Source organism: Sebastes fasciatus, chromosome 15 (assembly GCF_043250625.1).
Source record: "Sebastes fasciatus isolate fSebFas1 chromosome 15, fSebFas1.pri, whole genome shotgun sequence".
In the NCBI taxonomy this organism is placed as follows: domain Eukaryota; kingdom Metazoa; phylum Chordata; class Actinopteri; order Perciformes; family Sebastidae; genus Sebastes; species Sebastes fasciatus.
Window position 1 is genome coordinate 6361552 of NC_133809.1, and position 22113 is coordinate 6383664.

Here is a 22113-nt window from a genome sequence, read left to right on the forward strand (position 1 = left end):
CCGCGCCTTTGAAGTCCCATCACTAAATCAGAGAATCTCACACCGCACACAAATCAACAGGCCAAACAGAGTGCATCTGTAGTCAAGCTGCAAATTAATTTATATGTTTATAAGTTCAAACAATATCACCTGCCAATTCTTTTTTTCTAAGTCCCCAATGAAATTAGAAAATTGCAAGATATAACCTTTTTTTTAAAAAGTATTTATTGCCAGTTCGTGGAATTCATGGCTGATACTGTGTAGTATGTGTGTGCATACCTGGCTAACAGGGTTCAATATGTGAACTTGCAGTCTGCAGTGAACCATCTTCACCGTTAGGGGTCAGTGTTGCACTCCTTCTCCCCCCACAGAGAGCTTGTCCTCTACTCTCCAGCTCTAAATGCCTTTATACTGCACAAGACTGAGTCTGAACTGGGAATAGTTTGAATAGATGTGGTGTAAAACAGTATCAGGATCAGTTCTCTATTATTGTTGTTGTCTGGCATGATTGTACCGCATTTAGTGCAACTATGATGGATTAAGACGAAGAAGAGAGGAGAAAATTGTTGATCTTAACAATGTTCCCTATAATGTGCACTTTCATAAGTGACAGCTATATCCAAGATCTTGGTGCTCTGGGAACCAAATTTAGCTCTGTAGGGTGTCACATCTCCGTCACTAGAACGTTAAAGTGTTAATATGCAATAGCTGATTTTATTTGGGCTCTTTGGGGGCAGCGGAAACGAGTTGTGAACAGCATACTGACATATTCATCAGGTGAAAATGTTTTGTTATAAGTCCAATATTCACTCTTTTAGCTTTGTTTTTGGTCTCTACCAACTCTGTGGGAAATATGTCTCTTTAGCATTTTAGAGTGAACCAAAACAGTAAAGTTGCGTGCCAGACAGCTTAACAGTGGCTGAAACTCGCTATAAAGCTTCATAAAGTTGACGGGACATGTTTCACATTATTTCCACATTTTCATTTGATACATTATATCCGCTTTTAAAGGAACAATGTGTAGCATTTCAGGCTGTTGTCAAACACCATTTGTAGCTATACCTACGAAAAAAGAATGCACTGTGATTTGTGTATATATATATCTCACAAAATCAATTTGTATGTAATACACGTAATTGGAAACCGGGAAGTATAAAGAGCGACAAACGCTGCATAGGGAGGATGTCGAGGTGGATGGGTGGGTCAAAAAACACCAGACTTTTTCCCAGGAGACCGGTGTTGGTGCCCCGTGTGAAACCAGAAGTCAACGTTGATTTGTCACGTAACTTCCGTACTTAATTTACGCCAATTCCAGTGTTATTTTAACTCAAACCACGATCTTTTCCTAAACCTAAACAAGTTGCTTCCTGTCAAGACGGAAGTTTATTTTGAAAAGACTGTCACATTTTCCTGGATATTCGTAGGAAAGTGCACGAAAAATAAGGAACAACTTTTCGTAGGAAATCATACGAATCGAATGAGGATACGTTGAGCATTTTGGGGGATCTTTTGGAAGAAAAGGAATAGAATATTTAAAAGTATGTATTCTTTAGCGTATAATCACTTGAAAATAAGAATCCCTGTGTTTTTGTTACCTTAAAATGAGTCGTTTATAACTACATACTCTTCACAGAGTCCGCCACGTTGCACCACTATGTTTCTACAGTAGCCCAGAATGGACAAACTAAACACTGTTTCACCTGGTTGCAATCTGGTACCGCTAGATGCCGCCAAATCCTACATACTGCACCTTTAAGTAAGAAATGACTGGTATGTTTATGTTCTGAATGTAGGGCATCTACAGGCCTTTTTCTCATTATGGCCGCTTTAGATTTATGTTTTGGCTCAGGTGGGAAAAAACACAAACTACCCAGAAAAGTGATACAACCCAGGTGTAAGCCACTGCTGTGTGCCAAGATGCACTTCATAAACTCTATCATTCTATCAGAGTAGGTTCCCCTCTTCGTTTTGTCCTTTCTATTGTTTAGTCTTGTATGAGTCTATTGTGCCACAGATTCACATAACTCAGGAAACAAGGACTATATTAAAGTGGGAAAAAAAGCATTTTTTGTTTTCATTGCTTAGCCAAACAGCTGCACCTCAAGCCACATAATTTGCATTGACCAATTTCACCCAAAGACAACACGTCTCGGTGCTTTGTTTTCCAACAGATCTAATTTCTTCAGCTATGAATAAGAAATATTGTCAAAACACATTGAGACGGTCTAGACAAGCCTGTCAGGGCTTTGGAGTGGAAAAGTTGCCAGTGAGCGGCGAGACAATCTTGGCTTCTCCCCGTCAGACTGACAGTCATCTGTAAGCCTCCTTCACTATACGTCCCCCATCGTGATTAGCAGTGATTACTAGCCTGTTAGGTTGGTTTTAGATCTCTCATGTGATCTGCAGCTCTGCGGCGTCTGGAAGCACTTCAGCAGACACACAAGCCCAGTGTTTCAAACCTGGACTGAAGCAGGCACTCAGGAGAGACTGCTCAGCCATCTGAGAGAGAAGTTTCTTTTCTCAGTCTTGGCATAACTGTCCAGTCCAAATTAGACGCGACTGGACTTGTGATTGTAGTAGATTAAGCACCAGATAAATATTGTATACATTCTTGACCGCGTATAGTGATGACAGGAGTCGTAAAACACAAGCTGAAATAGTCAAATAACCCCACCACAGATAAAATAAACAGTCCTCAGAGCTTCTAACATACAGTCTAGTCCAAGCATTTCAATGTGAATTAGCTACTGTAATAGCCTACTGTTTGACGTGATGTAAACGCAGAGAAAAGTATGTTTCTTTACAATAAGTCAGAATGGCAGCGAAGTAAGTGAACACCCACAATGAAATTTAGTAAAACAAACAAAGGTTATTGTACATATTTACAATGGGAGCCTTTTTTTGTCTCATGTTCATGAGCCACTGCAGTGACTCTGGGGGATTATGCTAAAAAATGCACAACTCAAAACAAATACACAAGCATTCAGACCGCAATAGCAAACTCATGATTCTCCAATTTTTTAAACTCAATTGTTCCCAAATGTGAGGAAGACATTTTATTTACATTCCAAAACTTGTTCATAAGGTCTTTTCGAGTGTTTTGTCCTCGCTGCTCTGTCATTTTCCTCTTCGTCAGACACCCTCGGGGGTATTTTAAAAGACTTACTGCATTGTCTTGCATAAGGTGGCAAAGCTCCAAAGTATGTGTGGTGGTAAGTGTTTCACAGAGCGGGACAGACAGTGAGTGTGTTTACATACAATAAATGTACTCCAATATTACTGGGGAGACTCAAATATTTATTTTAGGAACTGGCGTTTGTAAATGCCACATCTTGTTTACAATAACTGGGATAAACGTGAATATGACGGCTGATATTAACGGGATACTGAGCCATGTACTGTAAACATCTTACTCCATTTACTGGTTGGGTTTACTCATCCGTGCCACCTCGTTTTCCTGGTACTAATAAGAATATAAGTCATTCTCTGGACTGCAGTCTGTTTTGGAAAAATAAAATCCCCACCAGGGGGTCTTTGTCAGAGATTTGTTCATGTTATTGCAATTTGTAAAGGTAGCCAGAAGAACCCGATGAACCCACGATCACCAAACACTTTGCGAAAAATTTAAAAAACATGCGCAATTCACCATTAACACACTAGAAATACACTTTAGCTGTTTGATTGTGTAGAAAATGAATACTAACATTAACTTAGTAGAGTAATACAACTAACATTGACTTGTAACTTGACATAAAATTACACACAGAACAACAGAGTGAGACAAGATATGTGTAAACCAATGGCCTTCATTGTGGTTTGAACTTAAAGCTGCATTAATCAATATTTTTTATATATAAACATTAAATCCAATGGATTGTGAAAGGGGTTTCTCGTACAGGCAAACCCTCAGAGGATTATCACAGAACTCCTTTTAGTTTCTCAACTTTTTAGTTTTTCTGAACTTGTTGATTTTATGGCACATAAACTCTATAGTTTGGTCTCATAAAGCCGTTTTCAGCAAACAAGCTATGATAAATCGACTATATGCTACCTGCTCAGCACCAAACACCAGACAAAGTTAGCAACTATGGTTAACATGGTAAGAACCAGATATTTCCCTCAAAAAAAGTTGGTGGAGACCAAAAACAGAGCTAAAATGGGAGCTAAATATTGGACTTGGGATGTTGCTCTGTGTTGGCTACATCTGTAAGGATGCAACTAGGGTTGAGTGATATGTTAACGTTTTCCAGCCGGGCTCCATCAGCCCAACATCCGCCGATTGGCGATATAGTTGCGCAGGTGTTTGTGCAGCACACACAGGGGGTGTGGGAGTCCCGCTGACATTCACAGACTTTAATGTGAAAATATAATTTGACTGAAACATTACAATTTATAGGCTACTCTTCTTCAATTAAACAAAATAAATCACCTTGGGATCTTTGCTAAGCAATAAGCTGTAAAGACGGGCTGAACAGCTGTTCGATTCTATTTGAAAAAGAGTTCCCAATGAGGAAGGAGTGTAGGAAGAGAAAAGGTGCTGCACACAGCGTCTTTTTTCTTAGCGCTCAGACTTTTTTGTGTGGTCGGTCCCGAGTGCTTCTAGTTGAAAATCTCTGAACTTTTCAGAGAGCTGCTAGGAAGGCTTTTTTTTCTCCCCGGCACCCTGCCAGCAATTTTGTGTCAGAGAACGCTATACGGACACACGGTCTAAATTGTCATTTAGTCACTGCCCTGTTTTGTGAAAGACTAATCAGAAATCAGTGCAACAAGAACGTGCATAATAATGCCAGTTCCTATTCAAGAAACACTTTGAATTGCGCTTTACAGGTTAATTAATTACCAAGTTGAATTCTTGAGGAGGCAGACCCCTACATTAGCTAAATAAAATTACAAAACTCGCCCGAGAAAAACCAACCCGAGATGCAACTCTTGAGGAAATTATAATTCAGGGTTGTGTGTCTCAAAAATGAATTAATGCAGCTTTAATTTCTTCATACTGCCACATGCATGTGGAAATGTTTTACCTGCTGTGTGCTACAGTGTTAAGCTGCGTTAGTCTACTGCTAGGACTGTGTATATGTACTGTACCAGTGTTGGGGGGGATGATGCATGACTTTAAAAGTACTCATAATACCTTTGTTATTACTGACAGCTGCTACACATTTTTTCACAATTACATGTTATTTTTGTGATTTTGTTTTTCTCATCTATAATTATTTTTTTGTTAGCACAAACTTTATACAAAAGTAAAAAAAACAATGACAGACAAAATGCTGATAACTGAGATAACTACATACAACATAATGGTCTTGTATTGGTTTTGGGTTGCACAAAAAAAGTACACCTTTTAAGTAACTGCGTGGTGAGCAGCTAGCGTTCCCCAACACTGGTATGTACTGAACAATAACCGACATAACGTGTCTCCGACATTGTTCACAAAGATCTGATTCTTAAGCCAAAATGTTAATGTATCTAGACAGTTCTGTACAGTGCAAGGGGATTCATACAGCTAATTCTGTGCTGCTGAATTAGACTTCATGGTCACAGTTTAATTCTAATACATGCCGTTCACTTAATATTGCATGCTCACATACAACATTACACATTCGTTTAAATTGGTCTACATTGCCATAGCTCCTCCTTTTTGAGTATCGAGCAACGTTTGGGCTGAATGGGACTCACTGTAAGCTCCTCTTTAGTGAGTTACCTCTGGCCTGTGTGCTGCTATATGTAACAGGGGGAATGTAAGTTTAATTTAATAGCCACAAAATGTGTGTTAGTGCCTGTTCCTGTTACGTGAGGACAGAACGAATCACAACAGCGGACTAAAACACAAGGGGAAATGTGGTAGCATACACATCTTCCAGTGGTGATCTTTTTACAAATATATTCTCATTCTTACCTAGACCTTTTCAGTCACTTCAAGAGACAAACAGATAAAATGTCAAACATAGGGAGGAGAAAGTGCAAATATTTTGGCGCCGCTTCGTTTTCTTTTCTTGTTTTTTCTGTTCACTTTTTTTGAAACTCAGGAACTTGTTAATTTTTCTGCTCCATCTTTCTCTTTCCTGTCAGCAAGCGTACAGATGCCTTCCCTCTGTGCCCTCTGCTCTCGTCTCAGCTTCTGGATCCTTCTCTTCTCACACCAGACGACCTACTGGGAACAAGAGAGGTGGGGGGGCGGGAGGGGGAGAAATGTATTCACTCGTCTGTTTTAGTATCCAGATGCACTCACACATAGCTGTTGCGTGACAAGGCAGAAGGCAGAAGCTCACGGAATAACTCACACACACAATTTAAATAATGTATGTGACATCTAATATAGTTTAATACAAAATATGATGCATGTTGCATGTATGAGTGGACCATATGGATAGCAGATTCATCCTCTGCAGCAGCTGATAACGTTTTCTCTTCCTCTTAAACCCATCGCCTTTCCTTCACGACTCACCAGTATCAACTAAACAGACTCCTGAAGACTTTGTAGGGCTGCCCCCTCTTAATCAGCTATTCGACTAATCGGACATTTTGGTCTTAGTCGACTAAGATTTCTTTAGTCTATTCGTTTTTTAAGCTTTTTCATTCTGAACGACTTATTTCCAAGAAAGTTGTGAGCACATCTCCGGTAAACACAAGATTTAAAGATGGGCTGTCAAAGTTAACGCAATAATATCTTGTTAACGCAAATTTGTTTTAACGCCACAAATTTTTTTTAATGCAACTTTTAGGTTGTAGCGGGCTCAGTTTTAAAACTAGAGAGAAGATACTGGCATCATTTGAAACTAGAAAACTAAGGAACTAAACTAAGAAATCCATTGGTACCAACTATGTCATATTATGGCCATTTTCAAAAGGGGTCCCTTGAACTTTGACCTCAAGATATGTGAATGAAAATGGGTTCTATGGGTACCCACGAGTCTCCCCTTTACAGACATGCCCACTTTATGATAATCACATGCAGTTTGGGGCAAGTCATAGTCAAGTCAGCACATTGACACACTGACAGCTGTTGTTGCCTGTTGGCCTGCAGTTTGCCATGTTATGATTTGAGCATATTTTTTTTATGCTAAATGCAGTACCTGTGAGGGTTTCTGGACAATATCTGTCATTGTTTTGTGTTTTTAATTGATTCCCAATAATAAATATATACATACATTTGCATAAAGCAGCATATGGCCACTCCTGTGTTGATAAGAGTATTAAATACTTTAATGTACATTTTGAACAGATCAAAAATTTGATTAATTTGCGATTAATCACGATTAACTATGGACAATCATGCAACTAATCCCTATTAAATATTTTAATCGATTGACAGCTCTAATTTAAAGTGGTGCTTTTGTTTGATTCTTTGTGGAGAAACTCCGTTTTAGTGTGTTAGTTGACTAAGAATTTCATTGGTCGAGGACAGCCTTAATTTTTGCCTTTTCATTCATCTCACTGATTTTTCGGTCTCTATAATACTTAGATTAAAAGTAAACCCTGATAAAGGTAACTTTAGTGCAACAATAGGGCTAAGTTTATGACTAAATAAGTAAGAAGACTAAATACTTTTCCTTTACATCAAGTCTATTTAAATGACTGATTTTTTCTTTTTCTTTCCATCATCAACATGTAAACGTTTTTTCTTCACCATCTGTTTTTCTTGAATTTACAAAAAACGTCACTTCTCCAGGATAAAGTCAGTGGTAACTTACTAAAGTTTGACTGCTAAGCAGCTGTACCCCAAACGGACCATTAGTACCATCACATGTGCTGACGTTATGTGACAACCGAGCTATAACTCAACAGTCTCTGAAGTTGTGTGTTGTGTTGCGTTCGTGCTAAAAACTGCTCGGGACAGTCAGTGTGCTGCACAAGGGATGGACCGCTCTCTCATCAATCAGATGAGTGGGTGGGGTGGGGGGAGAAGGAGAGGCCTGGGAGGAAAGGAGATGGGTAAAGAGCTTAGATTGCTTACAGATGGCTGTCAGAGGGGAGCAGAGGTCCTCCTGAGCCCTGTGAGAGCTCAGCCTGTGTGTGTCTGGATGTTTGTATGCACCCATTTGCATGTTTGTGCATTCAAAACAGGGTTGTGTTTGTGTGTATATGTGTTACCATCTACCTATATGTTGTGTTTGAAGGTGTGTGTACATGCAGTATGTGTGTGTCTAGACTGTACTGGCCTACATGAGGTCATATGTGTGTGTGTCTGCAGCCTGTGGGGGTGGGGATGTGCAGGTGCACTCTCTGTCAGTGCTGGTTATTTTGGCCATGAAATTGAAGTCCAGCTGATTTTCAGGTCTCAGATGATGCATTTCCTTCACAGTCAAATATTCTGTTCAGATTTTAAAGCATCACAATCCCTCCGGCGCTCCATAAATCACAGATTATACCTTGAGTGAGTCCTCTAGTGAATGCTTTCACCTGTACTTTACGTGTGGCCACCTATTTCTACCGTGACTAGTTGGATCCAGATGACTACTGTTTGCAATCTTAGCCGTGAGATTTTTATATAAATAAATGTCGAGTTTTGTTACCGTCTATTAGAAAAACACTGAATCAACTTGCATCCACCCAGTTTATAAAATATTATATAAGAAGTGATGTGCTCTCATGACCACGAAATCACGATCCATAGGTGAATCGATTTTTTTTTCCCCACCCCTACTATGCAGCACCACAGTATTTCCTGATGCCTCCCTCCAGTGAAGTCATGCTGCTCCTCTCTTCAGCTCAGATAAATGTCTCTGTTGTAAGGAGCTGAGCCACAGTAGCGCTGCTGATGAATCGGCTTTGCAATTACCAGGCTCCAGAGCAGCGACTGGTCCTCTCCCTCCTCTCCTCCCAGTCACTGAGGACACTGTCTGTGCCATTAACAACACAAAGCTCCCTGGCCTCTCCCTGGACACCTTGGCCCCACTTGTGATAAAGAGCTGAAAGCAGATCCCGTCTAGCGGTGAATCGCCTCGCCTCACCTGGGACCGGCTTATAAAGACACTTGGCTCAAGAGCTGGGAATCATGGGATACCTGTACATGGTGGCAACTGGGGGAAATGGCTAAGGAGTTTACTGTGATGATATAAGGATTTTTGTAGCATCACCAGAGTAACAGGTAGTGACGGTGAGCAAAGCAATGCTTATCTAACGGTCACAGTCCTCTCTGTTACCTTTAACACAGTACAGCGTGTCGAGCTGATGTCACAGTAATTAAAACACAAGTGGTGTGGAGTAATTGCTGTTGGCTCAGAGAGGACGGGGCTCTGGGCTCTCTAATGGCGCTGCAGCCTCGGTGCCAGGCCTGCCTCATAATGCCCTCCTTTCATTCCTGCCTAATGACGGACACAGCCAGGACAAACAGGAGAGGAAGAGACCGGGAGACCAGGAGAGGAGACGAGAAAGGAAGAGAGAAGAGGAGGTTGACAAAACACAAGAAGCATAACACCATCTGCACATCTGACTGTTTATGTCAACGCAAGCTTCACCTGCAGAACAGTGCAGGAAGTTTAAAACAGCCTTTGTTGGGTGAAGTTGGCCACTAAATAATTTCAGTGACAAGGTAGTAATATTCCTCATATTCTTTCGTAGCCATCAGTTTTAAAATTATTTTCAATAAACAAAGTATAAATCGTTCTTTTTATTTTTTACTTCTTCTTCTTACCGTCCTACAAAACTCCGGTTGAATAAGCTTGAAAACCCATCCACTGCACTATCTACACTGGATCATGTTGATGTCCTGTATTCTCACACCTCTCACTAACATACAGCGAGCAAACTAGTAATTGTCTAAGTTATTTATTCATAACTAACAGAATTTTCTTAAGTTTTAATCTTAATAATTAATTTTTGTGATCTGTAGACTGGAGAGAAAACGGAAATGTCATGGACGTCAGCATCGATTATGACCAAGGAAAATAGGTTGGAGGTTGAGCAAGTGTGTGAAACTTTGCAAAAATGCAGCCAGGGCGAGCCTTTTATCAAATAAGCGACACATTGCTTTGCCTGTTCGCTGAGGCACGGAGCAAGTTAGGACTAACCTGACCCACCAGATGGTTTGTTGCACAGAACCATCTGAGAAGCCGTCATTGGAAACTGTTTGGAAAAGGGCTGGTAGTTTAAAAAAAATACTTGGCAGGTGATTAGAGGAACCACCTGTCAATCAAACTCTTGCTGAAGCCAGTCGGGAGAAGATCGAAGACATCTTTTCCACCAAGAAAAGCCTTCAGTGCCGTTCATTGCTCTTCTTTCAGTGAAGAAATACTCTCCAGGTCTGAGAAAACTGATGCTTTTGCAGCTACGCTAACCTCTTCAGGAGACGCCATTGTTTGTTTCATTTATGAGTCCTTAATATCTAAGTTGCTGAGATATTTAACCACCTTTATTGAGCTCAAAGTGAACAACCATTACCAACTTTAAACTGGAGAAGACTAGGGTTTCTTGTACTAGGCACCTCACTGTTGAACTCAATGTATTTGATGACTGGGATGTGATATGTTGTATGTTAATTGTTCTCAAGGTTCTTGTAGTGGAGATCTTGATCTCAGTGACACTTCCTGAATAAATTCATCTCAACTAACTTTGTGAAGTTACATTTTTGACGCAAAGTTTAAGATTAGCCAACGTTTCCATCATCCACCAGCAAAGGATCCAGTGGCTACATGAGCAAAAGTATGCTACTGTCAGTCATTCAACCTCTATGTAGATGATGAATGACTTTAAGTCTGACTATTCGTGAAGGTGTGCATGCTTCGACTATGGTGCACCGCAGTATGTACTGCATGTTGCAGATAAAATACGCAACTACTAATGCTCAACAACAGCTGATGTATCCTGCAAACTAAAACCTCTAAGTACTCACAATAGATCCTCTAATATCTTGCAATCGTGTATGCCCATGTTTGGTGTGTTTTTGTGCGTGTAAGCATTCGTACATGCACACCCGCATGTGTTTGTACTTATTCAAAAGCATGTTTATGTCTTTCTAAATGAAATTAAGACTTTTGAAAAGAACATTGTGAACTCTGCTGTCAAAACCCATTGCAACACATTTAACAGTGAAACATTTTTGTGTTTTGTTCGTTACAGTGAAGGAAACATAATGCTGCGGCGTTCTGAACCACCAGACCTGGTGCCTGACTGTGAGAAGAGAAATTCCCTGCCCTGGGCTCCTGTTACATATCTCTTCCATAATGAGGATTCCAGTCTCTCCAGAGGATGGATGCCACCCTCTGCAGCACTTCAAAACTCACACAAGGTATTCAGATGTTTTCCTTCGCTGTTGCCAACGTGTCGAGAGCGAGGAGCCTCATACAGATGTGCTCCGCTCTGCCCCACATGCTCACGATCCTTCACCAAAAAGCACGTACTGTAAACTGTAAATTTGTCCAACAACACTCCAGCGACGATCCAAAGCTGCGACAGAGCATGATAAGATTTAATGTCTGACAAAGGCAGCTTGACTTAAAGGGATCCAGGCCATTGAGGATCAGCTAGGCATACCTGAACACAATTGCTGTCTATCTTAGTCAAGGCAGAATGCTGCCATATGTTCGTACAGACTCCTGCTTCTTTCATGGAGGCTTTCTCTCTTTACATACCTCACTCCCTCCACAACCAGAGTGCCCGAGTGGCATCATGAGGAGCTGTATAAAGCTGTCAAGGCCATTTACCTCCAGTTCTTAAGCATGAAGGTGAAAGATTGGCTGACCACGGGGAAAACAACCGGCCGAGCCTCCTCCTCTGCTCTTCCAATACCTGCTTCTGTTTATCCTGGCTGCTGTGCCCAGCGGCGTCCGAGAGGCCTGACGTTATGCCCGCTCCGAGCCACTGTTCTCCAGGCGCGGCGGGCCAGCGCCAGGGTAAACACATGACCTCAGTGCTATGTGGCGCTAAACAGGCCCAGTGGCCAGAGTCAACAGCAGTAACGGGACCAATAATCACTCAATAGGGGGGAGGAATCCTGATGGATTGAAAAAAAAAAGATCCAGAAGAGAAGGACACAAACAAAAACGAGCGAGAAGGACTAAAAAATAGAAAGACAATCAGCAAAAAAATTGATAATTCCTTTAGCATTTCTTGGTTCTTGTTCCTGTCAGACTTTTTCGGCCAATTTCTTGTTGTTAAAGTAGGAACAAGACGAAGGTCTAGAGCTGAAACTATAGAAAATAATGTTCATATAAACTATGAACATTATGCCGTATTGAAGAAGACTTGAAACGAGTTATGGAGACCATAAACTCATGTTTATAATGTTTACTGAGGTAATAAATCAAGTGAGAAATAGGCTCATTTTCTCATAGACTTCAATACAATCAGACTTCTTTTTGCAACCAGAGGTGTCGCCCCCTGCTGGATGTTAAAGAGAATGCAAGTTTAAGGCACTTCAGCATTGGCTTCACTTTTCTGAACCAGAAGTAGCCCACTGGATAAAACTTGATCGAAAGAAAATTAATCTGCAACTATTTAAATATTTCAGTAATCTTTCAAGCAAAAATGCCTGATTTCAGCCTCTCAAATGTGAATATTTGCTGCTTTTCTTTGTCATATATGACATTAAACTAAATATATGAGTTTTGGATTTGAAGGGGGCTTTGGTATGAAGTTTTTCAGGCCTGTCAATCAGAATAAAACCCACTAATATCATTTCTATCTTGAGATGTCAATCACTGGAGGCAAAATCTGACTATTATTGAACCAGAACAGATGACACCGTTTTAGCCATGGACACACACACCACACATTACTGCACATCCATACAGATACACATTTCATACACCTCAAACTTACTCACGTGAAGCTTTGCACGTAAATCAAACTCTGCTGTGTCAGCTAGCTGTATCTACTCCAGACTGATGCGTTTCACAAGTGTTCATGTTAATGGGTTACACAATAAGCCAACTGCAGTACAGCACTCAAAGCCCGAGGCAGCCAGAGTTAGTGAAAGCGTATTAGTTTGCCTTACTGAACAATTTAGTCCCTTGCCTTGACCCTTGGTTGCCACTTGTCGTTGAGCTACCTGCAAGAGAGAACAAAAAAAACAAAGATTAAACTTGATGGAGGTGGATTTCTTGTTAAGTCACTGAAATTTCAAATATGCCACAAAATAAAATAATTATAATACACTTTAAATATAGCAAAATATTTATTCTTTACTTTTTAAATCATATGCATCAGCACAGCTACCTGCAAAAAATGTTGAATTGAAAGTTTATATTATTTGTGTGTTAAATGTGTTACACATCCTCTGAGCATCTCCTAACTACTTAAACATTTATTTCATTAGTTTTTCTCTGACATTTGATTATTATTGTTTCTTTGCATAAATAATATGCCTAGCCCAAACGGGCTTACAAGACACCATTATTTATAAAATTAAAGACAAAGGCAGAAACCAGAGTAGCAATATAAATTACAAATAATACTCAACAATTGATCCATCCTGACGTTTTTTTCCAAGCTTAAGAAACAAAAGTAGCCAACTTATAAGCATTAACATTAAATAGCCATTTCATTTGGATTGTAGCTGTCAGCAGCCTCTGTGACCGTTGTTAATGATCTCTATTAGGACCAGTCTGTACACTCACGATGAGTAGTATAAGTAATGATGAGCCAGTGTCTGGATCCGCTAGTACATCAGTCTAAATATTCATCAGTGAGTGCTAAGTGGAGCACCTTATTCAGTCTGCCAACACATCTGTTTGTCACATGCACCGCAGTAACTTCATCCCTTTCTCTTTTTTTTTTTAAAACTGTGACATGATGAAAACATTAGCAAAAAATCTAATATGGGAACAAATGGAAACGGTTCTATGTGTTGTAGATTATACTTGTACACTTAGCAATTTTAAAAACACATGGAAAATGATCATCAAAAGGGTAACTTCAGTATTTTTCAACTATATTTTCCCCATGTTTTTGTGTCTAAGTGATTAATGGGGACAACAATTTCTGAAATTGCTCCAGTATTGAGGGAGAACGCTGTAATCGGCAGATCCTAAATGAACTGTGAGGGCAAGTGAGCAACATCAATGTGACATTACGTACACTAGAAGTGCTTGTTTTTGCCACTGACAGGCTCAGATTGTTATTATAAGTGTCTGACAACATTATGGAAAGGACTCTACAGAGATATAAAACCTTTTTCTTACCTTTCACTTGATCCGTCCTGTTTCTTATTGTGTCCAAGTCCCGCTCAAGGAGAAATCTCGTTAAGAAATCGGAATATTCGTACACTCTGGCTAAATTAATCGAATTTAAAGACCTCGTCCACATTGTGGAAATCATCTAAATATTCAGCCATGACATTGAAAATCTTTTAGATAACACTAAGCTGTGCTTTCTGTACTCCAACTCAACAAACACTCGCGTTTCCACCATGGATGTATTCCACTATTCAACCGTTGTCTTCCGGCAATGCGTCACCTCGCCAGGTTTCAGAACAAGACTTCTCCTTGAGCGAGACTCTTTCCATAATGTTGTCAGACACTTAATAATAATCAGAGCCTGTTATGACAAAAACAAGCACTTTTAGTGGACGTAAATGACGGTGCCAGCTTGCCCCAATAACACCATGTTGCAGCCTGTGAGCAGCTGCCGTCTCTCACTCAATACTGGACAAATACATGGGAAAATAGGGTCCAGGTTGAGAAATATCCAACTTAACATTCAACACAACAAGTATCTCTTTTATTCTCATAAATCCTCAATTTGACATTTCTATAATATAAGTAATTTGTTTTATTTTCATTAAAGTATCTGTTAAACTGTAAAGAATACCAAGGGCATCTCTAACCAGTTGTTGAATGAGACTCTCTATGCAGATTTTCCCAGCTGGCCTGAGGTTCATACCACGGTCATGACCCTACTCTATGACCCTGCCGACCCACTCTCAACCATTAGTGTCTCCCCAGCTTTCCTTTTCCTCTTACCCTCCTTGCTGACGCCCAGGCAGCCTTTCAGCTCCGGCAGGGAGATGGCCCTGTCCTTATTCAGGTCGCAGTAGTCGGTGAACTTGCGGGCGCATTTCTTGGGTTTGGCTTTCTTCTTCAGGTACCTCTTAAACGGCTTGAGCTCCTTCTTGTTGATGTCGTGGCTGCCGTTGTTATCCAGCTGGGCGAAGTACCAGTGCACCACCCTCTCCTCTAAAGTGTGACTGGGATCAGGCTCGACAAACCTGGTTAGGGTCAGAGGAACAGATGGGAGTGAAAACACGGATGTTTCAAAAACCTAGAATGATCAGCATAAAGGGAATATAAATACAGTAAAGATGAGACGTTAATTATGCATTTAAGATGAGAAACGATTCTTAATCCTGCATGACATCAATCAAAAAAGGTCGGTCCATAATTTCTTTAACGCATCACCGCAACTTGTTATCTTTAGGTTGTAGCGGGCTCAGTTTTAAATCTAGCTAAACGTAAGGAATCCATTGGTACCAACCATATCATTCTAGCTTGACACGAATAATCCTAAATAACGCTTTAAACTTGCGCTAAATTTTGGCGAGGAAAACTGGCATGGCCATTTTCAAAGGGGTCAGCACACCGACACACTGACAGCTGTTGTTGCCTGTTGGGCTTGAGTTTGCTATGTTATGATTTGAGCATATTTTTTATGCTAAATGCAGTACTGTGAGGGTTTCTGGACAATATTTGTCATTGTTTTGTGTTTTTAATTGATTTCCAATAATAAATATATACATACATTTGCATAAAGCAGCATATTTGCCCACTCCCATGTTGATAAGAGTATTAAATACTTGACAAATGTCCCTTTAAGGTACATTTCGAACAGATAAAAAGTGTGTGATTAATTTGAGATTTGTGATTAACTATGGACAATCATGCGATTAATTGTGATTCAATATTTGAAGTGATTGACAGCCCTATTTCTAATGAAATGAAATCAGAACATCTTGTGCGTAAAAAAGCCTGGATACTTCAGGAAGTCAGGTTTAATGCCAGAAACTGTCATTGTATTTTATTACAGCTTAGCTTGCAATAAATTAATTTTAAATCATTTTTTCTGCTTTGCTTTGCAGAATGTTTTGGACCATGTGCATTGACGTATTCCATATTACCTCAAATGCCTCCCAGTCCCATCAGTGTATAAAGTTCTAGTATTGATGGAAAGTGAACACAAACCCTGTCAACGTCTGAGCCAAGATCTGTCCATGTCAGAGATAAAATACTAGCGTTTAATTCAGAAAACCAGAGGGAAGGATTATTTGAGAAAAACCAGAAGCGGTGGAAGTTTTCCATGAAGAATCAGCCATGAGGTATCCTGCTCAGGTACAATACTCTTGGGTCTACATGACACTACTTACCTCCCACCACCAGAGGGGGCTGGTGAGTTTATGGCTTGCACCATGTCTGTGGTGAGGGCATCTAACAAGCTTGTAATGAATTCCACTTTCTTCCCCTCTGGGCAGCCTGGCACAAATCAAAGACAAAAAATACACTAAAATTACCTTCCACAAGTAATTTGAGTCATTACGGCACAGCGAGGCTGAAGTGCATCTAAAGCCTCGACACCAGTGAACCAGTGTGACACATGTCAAACAGAAAACGGCTGTTACACGGTGAAAGAAAGCAGGCGAACCTTGTGCACAGATTAATGACAGGTGTATTTGTTAATCCCTATATTTCCAATAGAAGTGAAATACATAGTTTGGCTGTTTTGTAAGCCCTCAGAAAAGCAGAGCTGAGGCACATGGCGAGAGGTGGAACAGAAGTGTTCAGTGATGAGAGAGTTTTGTTGAGCGGTGCAGACCTGTTAACTTTTATGACACAATTCTGAACACCTCTTTTTAATTGCCCAGATGTATGGCTTTAATAGCACGCTAAACCAGTGCAAATTTTTCCCTCCTAATTGTGTCTCTTAAAGGGAAACTTCAAACGCAGCTGCATAGTAAACTAATCTTCTCATTCTTTTTTTTTTTCTTGCGCTCGAGCTTTCTCAGTCGATCCCCTCCTCCCCTTCCTCGGAGCGTTTGTGGCCTCCTTGTTCTCCGCTCTGTTCATGTCTTTTCGTTCTCTTTGTGCTGGGTTCTGTGGGAGGTGGTCCGCTGCCCTGCCAGGTGAATCCAATTAGCATTTCCTACGACACGACAAGCTCGGAGAAGCACTGGCTTGCTGCGCCTTAATCCAAGTGTTAAATTGGGGTGTTATGAAGCGCAAAATGTTGTATGTTGCCTATGTGGCTCGGTGTCAAGGGCACAGTGTGGTGCAGGACCTCTGGCAGCGTCGAACAGGCTCTGGGCTCCGGACATTTTTTTATCTTAAAACACATTAAAGCTGCACTAAACAAGGTTACCAACTATTTTTTGGGCTTTTTAAACCATTAAAACAAAGCAATGTTTAAAGGAACAGTGTGTAACATTTCGGAGGATCTATAGGCAGAAATGGAAAATCATATTAATGCACTGTTTTCTTTAGTGTATAATCACCTGCAAATAAAAAGAATCGTTTTCGTTACCTTAGAATGACACGTTTATATCTACATACTAGGGATGGCACAAGGACCAATGCCAGTCGATGCTAGTGTTGGAAATTAACTTTTTTGTATGCAAACGGTAATAAAGGTGGGATTTATTGTTTTACTTTTGTTTTTTACTGTGGTATGGAATTGGTATTGAGAATCGTGGAATTTCACTGGACTGGTATCACGTTGGCCACCATAGTTCTCCTACATGCATGGCACACAGGAGAAGTTTCAGTTGGTTGCAATCTGCAATTTCACCTCTAGATACCTCCAAATCCTACACACTGCACCTTTAACTGTAGCGCATTTTTGCAGGTTGTATACGTTTATAACCTGTGAGTAGTTTATGTACAGAGATTTTTTTTCACAGTTAACGAAAAGTCAGAAATGATAACGTAATTTTATGATGTTTTAATACAAAACACCAAACATTTATCACGTGTTGGAGTCTCTAGATTTGCTTATAGGTCCAAACTGAATTCTGGAGATAAGTTCAGACTTTTCCACCTACAGAAAAATGTATTATAAACCTTTTTTTGCTGATCAGCGGTGAGTAAGAACTCCGTCCAGATAAATCTGGGTTCACCAAAATTGGATTTTTTCTCTGATCAAAAAGCAGCTGGTTTAGTCACCATTAAATCCCTGATATAACCCTATATATATATATATAGGGTGGACAGTGGGCTTAGTCCTGTTCATACTACATTGGGTGTCTGCAAATGTGGATGTGAATCACACCTGTGTAGTCGGGATGTTTGTAATCACATACCATCCACAGTAATGAGCAGATGGCAAATCTATGTCACTCTGCCCTCGCCGCTCCATAGATGCGGAAAGTGTAACTAAGTTATTTGTTGATAGACTAGATAACACCTGTATTCTCACCAAATGTTTTTAATGTATAGGTTTTGAACAAAATACAGTTCCTGAACTGACTGAACTGGACGTTAACAGATCCCAGCAGCCTTTGGTCTCGGGGGGGAAGAGCTCTTATCTGCTCCTCCTGACAGAGGTGCTATTGTGCCACTCTGTGTACAGTGAGATTGAACCTGTAGCTGCATGCCGTTAATAGACTGCCCTCTCCAGCATTCTTCTCTCCTCTTGCCTTGATGTGACAACCATGAAATATTGTGCTTTGTTGTGGCGGTTCAGAGCATCCCTCTACAGTACATTAAAATATCTCCACTCAGCACCCTGTGGTCTCCCAACACCCCCCCAGCAGCCCCCCCACAGCCTCACCACCACCACCACACCCCGCAACACTCACACCTTCCATAAAACATGCCACACATCTGCCGCACAGTCAGGAGTCATGCTCGACTCTGTAAACTCACCAGATGGGGAATTGAATAAGAGTTACAATGCAACCTTAAATGATGGGGAAACACAGGGCCAACAAAAGTAAGTGAGCAGTAACAAGGGCAGAGGAGTATGAGCCGAGGTTACGACCTCTGCTTCAGAGGAGACTCTCTGATCTTTGCTGCCAGGGGATCCAACACCACAAAGTGTGGTTAATCAAAACCCTCTATCTGGTCAGTTAGTGTTGAGGAGAAAAATAATTTCCAGGTCTCAGAGCTACAGCGCTATAGATTGATCTTTCTCTAAACCCCTCTCCTGGACAGCGATTGTCCAATCAGTAACTAAACACAGCAGGTCAACCTTTAGATTTCCTTCCTCACTTGTTAAAAATAAGGTTTGACACCAAGACAATCAATTGAATCCAAGAATATTTCTGCGAACCGCAGTGAAAAGTGAAGAAAAAAAACCTGTCAGGTCTCTGCCTTGGAAGGGATCTTCAATGTCTGAGACGCGAGATCGTGCAGCGCCGTCACACTCGGGCGTCTGGTACCTGTTACACAGAGAGGAGAGGACAGCGGGAACATGGCTGCATGAGACAGAAAGAGGAAAGGATAAACTTTTCTTAGCAAAAAAAACCTGAGACATCAGAGGAGAAGCTCGTCCATGATGACAAATTTGATCAGAGAAAAATAAATTGAACAAAGTGAACCGAAGACAGAACACCACAAAAGATTTTCCTTCCAGGCCTCAGAAAAATGTAGCTCAAACCCAGGAGACGTTATTGATGCAGGAGTTGTCTATCTTCGTTATGAAAACATACACTCTCCATAATCTCTTCACTGCATGGATTTTTTACACATTCCTGCTGTTCTGGCTTCTTAAAACTACTGTACAACATATCGCTGTTTGGCTGTGCGACCAATCTGTGTATTCACTGTTGAACTGTAAAGATTTATTGACACTGATTACCCTCTCGTTTTATACACGCTTAATAAATAAATTTGATTCGACGTGCACAAAGCTTTGTTTCGGGGGCCATAACAAACTGTTCGGCATTATGCGTTCGGCATGACTCGTTTTCTCCTGGCCATTGTATCGGTGGCTCTTGAATAGGATGGAAAATTGAGCATGTGTGTCTCATTTTCCTTTTTTTTTTTTTTTTTAAGTATGCAAGTTGTCATTTCTTTTTTTTGCAGTCTGCAGGGCCACTGATCCAAGAAGGGATGTCTAAAGCATGACTCTGCACATGGCTGTCCAGAGGAAAGAAATTGGGACGAGTGACATGAGGTCTAGACCAAAATACAGTAAATTCTTATGTGAGGAAATAATCACCTCATGGGTGTCATTCAATACCTCTGAAATGCAGATGAGAATTTAGTCTGTAAGTGATTTATTTTAGTTTTTTTGGGGGCTGTCAATTATAAATACACTTTTATTTAATTGATTTGAAACTAAATCTGCGTTATCCTGTATTCAAACCGTAGTAAGGCCACCAACTAACTCTGATACTCTGTGCCTCGTCCTGTAAAACATAAACCGTCTTGTGGAGAGAGAATGATGATGCCCCTTCATGAACAAAACAGATCATCTATTTACCGATGCACGCTGACAGTTTTTCAAACATCCAATCTCGTTCCCTTTATCTATCGCTGTATTTCTGGTTTTAATATTCACGTTCTAGATACAAAACATGAAACGTTTTTAAACAACCAAATCATGAGCAACGGGCATCATTTGTTCAACATTGCCTCATCTCCATCACTATGACACACAGCTCTTGCAAAAACCCATTGTGCCGCTGCCATTTCCCTGAAAGCAATATAAACAGCAGCAACGGCACTGAAAACAAACGTCATACCAAACGCTGAGTGTTTATGGTCAGCTAAAGGATTTTCCCATCAGGGCTTGAAGCTAATTGTTTTGCTAAGTGAACCACCAGCAGCAGCAGCAGCTTGGATCCAGAATTCCTCAAGACATTTAAAGTCTTAACAGTGAAAGTAGTATGTGTATTGGTCGGTCTCACCACTTTTGTCTAGACTGAAATAAATCAACAACGATTTGATGGGTTGGTGTATAATTTGGTACAGATATCCATGATGCCCAGAGCATGAATCCTAGTAACTTTGGTTGTTCCTTGACTTTTCCTCTAGCGCAGTGGTTCTCAAACTTTTTCTGTCATTCCCTCTTTGGAGGAAGAAATGCTTTCATGCTCTTCCCCCACAATTCTATCAAACCATTGTTATTGACATGCCTGGGAGGTAATGTTGGTTAGGTCTCATGCTGTCAGCTGGCAGAGTTCTCAGACAGGACTGCAGAAGAATAAACCGCAGTGAAAATGTTGTATTTGAAAGGCTAAACGGCAACATTTTCGAAATCATATCCATCTTTTTTTCAATAAATTGACTTTTGGACTGAGGCAATTACAGAGACGAACTGAGCAATGTGTGTGTTTAAGAGAGAGCTAGGGAAGAGGAGGTGGAAGTTAATGTTTCTGCAAGTTATTAATAATAATAATTTGAATGTCAACGTTTTGAATGAAGCTTCAAACTATTCGGTGCAGTCCTACTTAGTCATATTTTCTTTTGATGACTGTCACCTGAGCACGTTGTCTTGTTTGTCTTCAAAGCATCCACTGTCATCTTGGAGAAGCTTGGATAAGTAAAGCCTCACGCTGTGTTCACACTACTTGCAACAGTCTACAAGTCATTTTCAATGGAAGCCGGTGACATGAAACTACAAACTGACACCCAACACTTGTAGTGTGTTTGTAGCTCGTAGTGTGAACATAGCTTTCAAAGAGCTGCTATGGTTGTAGACTGTTAGTCTTATTAAAATGAAATTCACAGAATTTACTGGCAGAGACGCCTTAAAACAAGCTACTTAACTGTATGCATGTAGTAACGGCACTTTTTTTTAAAAAGTATTCAGGCTTGTTTGATTTAAGTTAAAGCTAGGTGAGGTGATGTAATGAGAATTCAACATTGGAACAAAAAATGTTTTTGAAGAGATTACCAACCTTAGCTTTTTTTTTCTGATAAATGATATTACCTGGTGGAGGTTCCAGGAATGGGCCGTCCCGTGTCCACCAGAACACACCAGCAGTAGCCTGTGGACTGGTGGCACTGGACCGCTTTGTAAAGGCCGCCGGGCCCACAGTCGGGGATGAAAATGGCCTCGCGAGGATTCTGCCGAGCCTCGTCCAGTGCACTCTGTCGCTCCTGGTCACAAGAGGGAACTTTCTCTAAAACCATTAGGAAACACACTCAATACAGAGGCACCAGAAACACACACAAAAATAATCAGTCACAAGATTAATAGGGGATGGTGTAGGATTAAAGACTGTACACCACCTGATTATTTATATACGTAAGCCTG

The 22113-nt window shown here is 40.6% G+C and overlaps 1 protein-coding gene across 8 annotated transcripts in view; it reads right to left on the reverse strand.

Moving 5' to 3' along the window:
- Positions 1 to 3255: 3255 nt before the first annotated feature.
- smoc1 (SPARC related modular calcium binding 1) overlaps positions 3256 to 22113 on the reverse strand; it is a 60730-nt gene continuing 41872 nt past the window's right edge. For 4 of the 8 annotated variants that reach the window (XM_074660441.1, XM_074660440.1, XM_074660439.1 and 1 more), the window contains 6 exons: positions 21787 to 21979; positions 19206 to 19288; positions 16283 to 16388; positions 14886 to 15130; positions 12940 to 12973; positions 3256 to 6136 (listed from right to left, as the gene is read on the reverse strand). In XM_074660441.1, the coding sequence (XP_074516542.1) occupies positions 6097 to 6136; positions 12940 to 12973; positions 14886 to 15130; positions 16283 to 16388; positions 19206 to 19288; positions 21787 to 21979 (701 nt within the window). In that variant the 3' untranslated portion in view covers positions 3256 to 6096. Of the gene's footprint in view, positions 6137 to 12919; positions 12974 to 14885; positions 15131 to 16282; positions 16389 to 19205; positions 19289 to 21786; positions 21980 to 22113 lie in introns of all 8 variants that reach the window. The other 4 variants (XM_074660436.1, XM_074660437.1, XM_074660434.1 and 1 more) reach the window with 4 other exon arrangements.